The following is a 10,228-nucleotide window of genomic DNA, read 5'->3' on the forward strand; positions in this document are numbered from 1 at the left end:
ACCATCGAAAATATAATTGTCTAATACTATGGTAAATGTACACAAGATTGAAGCAGTAATTAGGTGATGAAATGCTATCACGAAACACATCTCCCCCGCCTTAGTGATGATGAAAACTATGACTGAATCCTCATGCGATGAGGAATACACTAAACACACACAAACACACCTGAGAGGGGGGGTTTGTGTCTCCACTCCCCTCTCATACTCCACAAAGAAAAAAAAGTGAGACGATATGCTGTCAAAAGGCAAATATCCACTATGAGAACTTTGACTGACCCCCGCTGTGCTCACCGCCTGGAGTCACGGAAAAAGATAGCCAATTCAGTCTCAAAGTGTACTAATCTATCAATTTGGAACTTTGATTAACAATTAACTTAATAATCACCATATCAATAGCTAGTTAAGGTTGAAGGATTTTGGAGTGCAGGAGTTGGCAAAACTCATTCTTGTGCAACATTAAAACAGCCAACTGGTATGTCCAAAAGCATTTCTTTAACAAACAGGTAAAAGAGCGAAACGCACAATATTAATCATTAACATTATAACATTTCCCAAACATTATGTCGCTAACATCCTTCTTACTTCAGCAAAAGGCAAATATCCACTATGAGAACTTCGACTGACCCCCACTGTGCTCACCGCCTCCATCCTCATATGGGCTGGCTCACATAGTTCAAACCTCCAGTTGAGAGATATGTGTCTAACGATATTCCCTCATCTGTGGTCTCATTGTTCCTCGTTCAACTCTGGTCAGGAGGCAAGTGAGGATGAAAGTGGAGACACAATGTCAGCTGCTGTGAATATCACACAGCTGGCGTTGGTGGTTCTATGCCTCCTGTAGCTTTCACCTGCAAAGAAAAAGAAATACAAAAAAGTAAATAAATAATCTGATTCAACCTAAAGTCTAAAAGTCAAAGCACCTAAAGACTTAAATGATAAAAATCTGTTAATTTAAATCTCTCACATTTCTTCTTTATGTAAATAAGGGCAACAGCAGCGATGATGAGAGTAAGAACAGCCACTGAAGTGATGATGGGGACAGTCACGCCAAGCGGCTTCTCTGTTGAATTAAAAAGAGAAAAAAAGTCACAACTTGCACTGGTGAAGTAAGAACAAAAGTACATCTGTCCACCTGTTTATTCAGTTTACTAAGACAGATTAGCAGATCAGTTGCTGTCCATGAAAATGTCTGTGCAAATCCCTGAGTAACATCTGATTGCAGCCTTACCCCAGTTGGTCCTGATCACAGCTTTGTCCAGTCTGGTGACGATGTCGTCCTTCACACCAGAGAACCGAAACACACATTCGTACTTCATCCAGTCTTCAGATGCAACTGATGAAATGTTCAGGTCAACACTCATCTGAAAGGTTCCATTGTGGTTGGGGAGGATCTCTCCGTGTTCCACGTCCTCATGAAGCTCCTCTCCATCTTTCCTCCAGAACATCTCGGCTCTGTGAGGGTAGAAACCTGTAGCGTGGCAGCTGACTGGAGAGGAAGGAGTCTTCTGGAGGAGAAACACTGAGGGAAGCTCTGGAGAAACAATGAGACAAAGAAAGATTCCCTCCACTCAAAAACATGTTTTTCGTCTTGTTCCTACAGTTGAATGTTTGAGCTTCACTGTGCAGAATGATGTATGTGCAGTTTGACACTTGCTGAAAGTGGAAAGTTTCTCTGTGTTCATTGAAAATCCAATTTTAAGGGGCGGGCCTACAAGCATGATTTGTGACATCACAACTAGTTTGCAAGCCAATCTTGGTCCAAAATTCAAATTAAGTGTGATGTGGAAACTTGAAGCTTCAAGTGCACAAACACTGAGAATAGACTTTTCAGTGAAGCAGGAATCTTTTGTCCAGCAGTTCAACTTCTGAAATGAACAATATTTGCATATTTATAGATTCTGGATTTGAAATGAGGGAGAAGGAGTGGATGTCATTTCAAGGATTTTAACAAGATAACTTTTTTGGTGAAAAAACTGTATCAGACACAAATTATTATTCAAAGTAGAGCATTTTATGTACATCTTAAAACACATCTGGTTGGGATCTCAGCTAGTAGTGATATGTTATGTGATACTGAGGCTCCGAAAGCACGTGTTGAGTGTGTCAGGCAAAACAGTTTCCACTGATGCCTCCTTCTGAGGCTTGTATCATTTTCAGAGAATCACATAACTGATGACAAACAAGGCCTCGGTTTCAGCCTCAACCTTTTGTGGGTCTACATCCATGGTTAGTTCGTGCAGAAAGTGCCGAGATTTTGACAGTTTGCTGAATTTAAATATTGAGAAGTTAGTGGACTCGGAGGATTCTGAATCCTGTACTGTTTCTAAATGAAAATCAATAAAAGCTTCTCTTTGCATAAGCACTTTCCCAAATTAACTCTTCATTTCAATCTCCTGTTTTCCCTCAAACATACACCACAGTCACTCAAAATACACATAACTTCATAGCTTATCTATCTGTCTATCTATCTAGTGAGAAATATGAAGCCAATAGCAGCAAATCTAGCAGTTATACCAAGTAATAACAAAGTATGAAGAGATGTAGGAATCCTTATTGCATACAGCAGTGGCACAAAGTGCAGCAACATGTCAGTAATTGCAGCGCCACATGATCATTTATGATTATTAAAACGGATCGCTTTTAAACAGAGTCTTTAGATATCGTGGGAGATTGAGAAGCTCATCCCGTATCCAAAACCAGTGTCAAACCTCTCGAGTGACGTAACGAGGCTTTGTTTGGGGTGGTCACGTTTTTTGACGTGGTGAAGCGAGGCATCAATACATCTTGCTGCGATACTTTTGCTTTGAAAGGTCGATACTGTGTCGAGTAGTCTGCTTCGAGTGCGACATCACTAGTCGTGAGGCTGTTGTTCTTTTTCAATGTGCTGCACATGGTGTTTGAGTAAATGCCCACCCAGGGGTTAAAGAAATTGAGGAGGAATACAGATATGTTTGTGTCCATTAAACTACCTGATTACCTGTTGTTTGCAGGGAGCTGTTCCCATAGCCCACATACAGCTTAAGGAAGTTAATGCAGTCATGGGTAATGGCGTTCTTCCAAAACTGACAGTCTCTGTCCCACTCATGTTTGGTGATGACGGCCTGTGGTGTTGGAGCGATCCACGTCACTGTCTTCAGGTCAAATACAATGTAATCTTTGCCATCGTAGCTATACTGATTGAAACCATTGATGTCTCCAGTCTCATCATCCCATTCACAGCCATTCATCCTCTGAAAAACGTGGGCATCTGAAAGTGAGACACAATTACAGAAACTGCAGCAAACCAGAGTGAAATTCCAGCATTGGTTGATATCAAATCTTCACCACAGAGACTCACAGTGATCCACAGACACTAAAACAGAGGATCTATGATGGAAGACACTTATAGCCAATCATCATCTGGACAGTGTGCACAACCTGTACTCATATTTAAAATTGGAAGCTACATACATTTGTTTCTTTACAACATATTGGTATGAACAAGTAAAAAAAATAAAAACTACCAGCTTAATTTCTTGTTTAAGTGCAATTATCTGAGTTAGTTGAGTTAGTCTTTGGGATCAAAATGCTATTCTATGAACAACAACATCCCATATGCCGTGAACAAATAAACATCTTTGTGAAAACATTTTAAACAGGTTTAAACACAGTCACTTCATGCACAGCTGGCACAGTGTGGATACCTTCATTCATCATGTAAATATTTCAACAAAACAGTGATAGAATTTGCGCACTTTTCAAACACTAACCAGCAAATGTACTATATCTGTTATTAAGGATATTGTATGTAATTAAAAGCATAAATGAGGACTTTCAAATATACAGAGGAGTAAAACTGCAGAGTTCAAATGTATTAATCATCCTATATTAATTGTTTGCAAAAAATAAGCGGAAGCACCGGTATGCCAGTGACTGCAGCACCCATGAGAACACATGAGCTTCTTTTTTCCATTCTACCATTGGCAGCATATTAAATTGCTGACAATAGGGGGGCCCTAAATCCTTAAATTGCCTCTCTAGCATTGTACAGTGGTAACTTCCTTAAATTAAATGAAGACAAAACAGAAGTTCTTATAATTTGTACAGATGCACAGAGAGAAGAACTTTCAAGCAGGCTTGGAAATCTGGCTCTACAGACTAAGCCAGAAGTAACCTAGATTACCTAAGACCTAGGTGTGATCCTCGACTCTGAACTTAACTGCAACTCATGTACACTATTACATAACAATTATTAAGACAAATCTACAAGCACATATCAACATATAAATACCGGCACATTCATCCAGTACATCTATAAAATTACAATTCTTTACAATTAAAAATCTGAATGATCTGGGAATGAGGATGGTTTGGCGTTCCCGAAAATGTGCTTAATCAACTGAAAGAAAACAACTGTAACCTACCGTCAGATTGGTTAAAGCGCTTCTTCAATTTCTGAATCTGGGCTCTGAAGTCATGCTGGTTACCTAAACACTTACTATTGTACCACTTAAGAACGTACAAATTTTCTTTAATTACTTTTTCCATCCAGCTTGATCTAGTTTCTAACTTTTTCCTGTCGCTGTCGCAGTAAGCCATCTCAACTTCATCAACTGTTCCAGCAGCCATAAACTCCGGAAGGTTTGGGAATCCAGCCGTACCAGTGAGAATATACTTCAGGGAGTGTTTCACTGTAAGACAAACACATGTTTGAATTAGGTTAAATTAATTGACATTTGACAAAATAATCACACCGCAGATATTCATACACATATTCTACACTTTGTGGCTTTGAGATAAGTACATACCCATTACTATAATAACCTACACAACAAACATAAGTACAACATATATGAGCCACAGTTGATAAACTTACTTTGAATTCAGTGTCTATTTGTACAGCTCATTTCAACAACAAGGCAAGTCAAAGTGCTTTACATAAAACATAAAAGGCATGAAGATAAAATGTAAAGAATCACATTATAAAAAGACACATTTAAGTACATTTAAAAAGAGTTAATTGGAAAATAAAAATAAGCTAAAACAGAATAAAACAGGAGAATAAAAAATTAAGTTACAGTACAAAGAGATATGAATCAAAAGCTCCAAATCTGATTTAATAAAAGGCAGCCACATAACCACAAATATGAATTTGGAAATGTGTAACACCACAGTGAATGCACACGGACACTGATGGAACCAGTATCATGCAGTTTTCCCCTTGCCAAAAAGATTGCAGCCCATAACTAGTTACTGAAAGGGGTTTTCTGCCTCAAATTAACTTTATATCACTCCTCTGGGTTATATGTTAAAGATCTTAAACCACCCGGTCCTTTTTTCTTTACCAGTTTTGAAACCTCTAAAGGGCCTGTCAAATCTAGACTAGATTATTTAGTTTTGACAAGTCTAAGTGGTTTCTGATCTGGACCAGAGGCTCGTACTACGAAGCAGGATTTGGGGTTAGCGAGGTAACTTCAGGTTTGACTCTGGGTTTTCAGTCCTACGATGCTGGTTCACTTCTTACCGGTTCACTTCTTACCAGGATACATCACCATGGTAACTTATGATGAACAGCTCACCTGCTCCTGAGCAGGTTAACTTCAGAGGATCGGATCACATCACATTGTGTGTGTTTTCATAAGCAACATAAAGGTTTCACAGATCCGAAAGTAGGTTTAAACAGCGCTAAGGCCTTTGCTATGACGTCTAACACTTTTTTCATAGTTGTAAGCGGTGAAAATGTCGTTTCCTGTCATTTCCCCCGTAATACCGAATCGAAAGTCAAGTTCAGCGTCGTTATGTTGAGAGTTTCCCAGCGACATGAACAATATAAATATCCTACAGAGAGGAAGTGTAGAGAGGAGTGAATGAAAAACGTATCTTACCTGAACATGCAACGTGAAAAAAGACGAGCAACAAAATTGGCCTCTTCATGTTGTTTTGGTGCGTTTGAACCGTTAGTTTTTTCGGTATAATTAACACAGAGCAGAAACCAGAATACGGTCGTTTTTTCGTTTTTGAAATATTGGGCAAAATGCAAAAAACATAAATTCAGCTCGATTTCTTGTGTTTCTGTTCTTACTGACAGAACAAATTTACCACTCAAGGTTTTGTTTTCATTGGTGGATGGTCCATCAGCGCCCCCCTGTTCCTGATCAGTTATGTTTGCACCCTACTCTTCAAAATAAAGGTTCCACTTCTTTGCCTTTAGAAAGTGCAATGTCAATACGAAATAAATTGCTGCTTGAAAGTTTGTGAACCCTTTAGAATTTTTAGAAAGTCCTAAAACTAGGTAAAGAGAACCCAATTAAACAAATGAGACAAAAAAACGACATTTTTTTCATTTATTTATTGAGGAAAATGATCCAATCTTACATATTTGTGCATTTGCCAGCTTTCATGTATTTTGCATCTTCTCCTTCTCTATTATCTCGCATAATATAATCTACTCAAATGTCAAAATACAGCTATTAATGTGACTCAGGCAGGTCAGAAACGTGTTAGATTTGTGTCTGAATCTTACAATAATGTCGTTCAGGTGTCACTGAATGTATCCGGGATGTTGCAGAAACATCAGTACTGATGTTGTGCTCGTTGCCTACAGCTGGCTGCAGCATCACACTGCGGCTGAAACGATAAATGCGTCTCCAAACTGAGAAAGAGGCTGTGCGTATTTACGCACGCGGCACAGCAGCGGTAACTTCATTAACACCGGATCAGTCAGGATCTGTCAGTAATTAATGTTCAGTGTTGTGCTGCACATCTACAGGTCAGCTGTTACACACTGGTCCCCCCCCCCCCCCCCCCCCCCCCAGCGACACCTGCTGGCCATTTTTTGTAACTACTTTTTACGTGCTGGTTGGTTCTTCGCCGTCGATCTAATTATTGAGAACAGACTTAAGTGTCCACAGTACATCCTGAGGAAAACTTACTACAGTGCTTTCATTTACAAAATAGACATAATGCGTTATGATCACTCAGCTGCATATGAACCTGCAGTACAATAAAACGCTGTTGTACTACTTTATGCACAAACTGAATATTTGAAAATAAAAGACAGCGTGTTCATTTGATATGAAAAACATTTTATCGTCATTGTAGGTCATAATAAATTATTATTCAACTATAATCAATTATTAAAGGCTAAAGGTCTGTCTGTCTGTCTATATATTTCGTGTTGACAGTGCACTTTCTAAAGGCCCTTACGTACTAATTAAAAGTATAATTATAATTAAAAGTATAATTTCAGCTGAACACGGATTGGACCAAAACGACTATTTCGGCATCTTATACATCAAATTTGTACAACGTAAGAAGACAGAAAATACCCTGTTAACACAATCATTTTGAATGTCTGAAGGCGTTTGGACCATTAAGGCTTCCATGCTATTGGTTGGCGTCAACACACCCACCCCTTTTTGACGTAGAGGCTGTGTTGGGCTGTATGTACAGTATGCCTACGTTGTGGTCATGTGGGCTCTTGCTAGTGGGTGCATTTGGGCCACGTACCTATCATGAGTCTTATATGAAATTGTGTCGTATTAGTATTTGAGACAGTCCATTTGTGCAGGTGATTTTGAACTCTGGTGGCTGAAAAGAGCAAAAAAAATGGCCTCCTGAAACTTTTTGAACAACTGTGGTCATTTCTTTGTAAACACAAAAGAAAAACTGTGATTCCTAATCAACAGTCTGTTCATGAAAAGACAAAAGTTAAATTAGATTTTTTTTTAACATAATAGTAGAGTGTAAAATAGAATTCACACCACTGTCGCCATTAATCAGAAAGGATCTTAACCAGTTTAGATCATAATCAATGACTTGCAGAACACAAAATTCTTTCTTTTTTCCCCCAATCAACTCAAAATTCAACAGGTTGCCATTTGAGCTCTAATACTGCCATCTAGTGGACACTTAGGCAAACACACCACATTAAATGAATATGTCAAGTATGATATTGTATACAAGCTACATTTTTTCTCAATAATTAACCAGTAGCTTACAAAAATACATGTTAATAATGTCACCGTAAATCAATATTATTTCTTAAGCCCAATTCATACAAGGTAGGTTGAGTGGGGAATTGTTTTCTCTCTCATAATGATTGTATGTAGGGTTTCCCCTCAGAAACTGATGAAGTGTGTTAACAGGGTATTTTCTGTAGTCTTAAGATGTACAAATTTGATGTATTAGTGTGAACGCCAACGACAACGTTTTAGTCCAATTTGCAGATGGTTGTGGATTCTAGTTGGAGCGCAGCCCCACCCGCCCCCATCACCCAGTGTGACTCCCGAGTCGACACTGTGGAGTCCTTCTGCTTCCTGGGAACCATCATCAGCCAGGAGGAGTGCTCAATGGGAGCAGAACATCAGCAACCTAAACCAAGAAGGCTCAGCAGAGGATGTACTTCCTTCAGCAGCTGAAGAAGTTCAACCTGCCAAAGTCAATGATTGTGCACTTCTACACCACCATCACCGAGTCCATCCTCACCTCCTCCATCACCATCTGGTACGCTGCTGCCACTGCCAAGGCCAAGGGCAGACTGCAGCGTATCATCTGCTGCGCTGAAAAGGTGATCGGATGCAATCTGCCGTCCCTCCAGGACACTGAGGCGAGCAGGAAAGATCATGGCCGACCTCTCCCATCCCTGACATAAACTTTTTTAAACACTCCCCTCTAGTGAGAAGCTGAGGTCTGTCAAGACCAAAACCTCAACCTCAACCTCACTTTAAATTTAAACCAGCTGCAGCTCCTTTCACTAGAATATATTTTACATTTTCCTTCTATTGTAAATTCTTTCTTTTTGTATATTATTAAGGATTTCTTAATTTTATGTATATTTTTGATTCCTTGTGTGTGCAAACCTACTTGGTAATAAATCTGATTGTGAAACAGAAGTTAAAGCATCTTTAGCTTCTGTACTATTACATATTTCCCAGTGAAAAGAAATATTTAGACAGTGTACAATTATTTGACGTATATTTGGCATAAAACAAGAGAAAATTGAACAATTAACAATTAAATAAATAGGCCTACTGGGCGATAGATTATTATCAGATTTTTTAAACTGTCAAATATCAATATCAGTATCAGCCTCAAAAGTCCTGTATCTGTCAGGCTATAATATAATAGTGTTAAAGTTCCACCTGTATCAGCTGCAGCACTGACTGGAGTCACAATAATCAGTTACAGCTGAGTCAGACCTCTGAGGCCAAAGTGCTGACCAGGACCAGAAGGAGAGAACACCTTTACACCTGTTTTAAAGTCCTTACATTAGTTGCCTTTTACTTGTTTTGAAAGCACTTCATGGTCTTGCACCAGCTTACATGTCTCACATGCTTACAGCGTGTGAATCAGTGCGGCCCCTCAAGTCCTCTGACATGAGTCTGTTCCAAAGTGCAGGACCGAAGCCTTTGCTGAGGCAGCGTTTAGTTTTTACGCTCCGAGGCGCCAGAACAGTCGGCCTGAGGATCTGAGAGCAGCTGGAAGTCTTTAAACATAAACTTAAACCCGCCTCTTTAGCCTGACTTATGATTAAGAATGATTTACAGACATTAATCACTTTATTTTATTCACTTATTTTTATTGTATTCATGCCATGACATTTTATTTTATTAATATTTTTGTTACTTTTCCCTCAATTTTTTAAATTAAATGTTTATTTCACTTTATTTTTTATTATTATAGTTTATTTTATTTTATTACACTTTCATAATTTTTATTTCTCATGTTCATTATTCTCAAATTGTTTCACTGTTTACTGTCTTGTCAGTCATCTGTGAAACACTTTGAATTGCACTAACCTGTATGAAAGATGCTTTACAATAAAGTTTGATTGATTGATTGATTGATTGATTGATTGATTGATAATAATATAATATAATGTATCTTTATTTAAGGCAGCTTGTTAATACAGAACTTTTACCTGTAATGCAGTATTTTTACATTGTGTCATTGCTAATTTTACTCATGCATGTGATGCTTTGCAGCAGCATTTGAATGTTGGGAACAGCATGTTTCTGTCACTTCTTGCATAACATCAGCACACAGTGTGTTGGCCTACTTCAGTGTGGTAGTACAGAGCTGGAACACACTCGTGTCGTCGGTCTGTGACGTAAACACGCACGAACCCTTCTGCCCCGGCGCTGATATGAAAAAAACAAAAAACACAAAACATTCATATCTGTCAAAACGACGTCAGTAAATCAAGTGTCATTTCCGCTTTGCAGGGATCCCTTCAGAATAAATG

The 10,228-nt window shown here is 38.7% G+C and overlaps 1 protein-coding gene across 1 annotated transcript; it reads right to left on the minus strand.

The window, feature by feature from the left end:
- Positions 1-572: 572 nt before the first annotated feature.
- LOC122970556 (major histocompatibility complex class I-related gene protein-like) lies at positions 573-6,208 on the minus strand. The gene is made up of 6 exons (XM_044336736.1): positions 5,868-6,208; positions 4,407-4,673; positions 2,981-3,250; positions 1,232-1,534; positions 968-1,063; positions 573-851 (listed from the first exon to the last, which is right to left on the minus strand). The coding sequence occupies exons 1-6, from the start codon at positions 5,914-5,916 to the stop codon at positions 754-756; spliced, it is 1,083 nt and encodes a 360-aa protein (XP_044192671.1). The 5' UTR covers positions 5,917-6,208; the 3' UTR covers positions 573-753.
- Between the last annotated feature and the right edge of the window lie 4,020 nt (positions 6,209-10,228).

Source organism: Thunnus albacares, chromosome 19, assembly GCF_914725855.1.
Source record: "Thunnus albacares chromosome 19, fThuAlb1.1, whole genome shotgun sequence".
NCBI classification, from domain to species: domain Eukaryota; kingdom Metazoa; phylum Chordata; class Actinopteri; order Scombriformes; family Scombridae; genus Thunnus; species Thunnus albacares.

Bases quoted from the DNA above. Each gene is read 5' to 3' on its own strand.
- LOC122970556 (XM_044336736.1), bottom strand. From the start codon at position 5,916: ATGAAGAGGCCAATTTTGTTGCTCGTCTTTTTTCACGTTGCATGTTCA. The intron at 3,251-4,406 runs GTAGGTTACAGT...TCTCACTTTCAG, and splicing joins GCGCTTTAACCAATCTGACG to ATGCCCACGTTTTTCAGAGG. The intron at 1,064-1,231 runs GTAAGGCTGCAA...TTAATTCAACAG, and splicing joins TGTGATCAGGACCAACTGGG to AGAAGCCGCTTGGCGTGACT.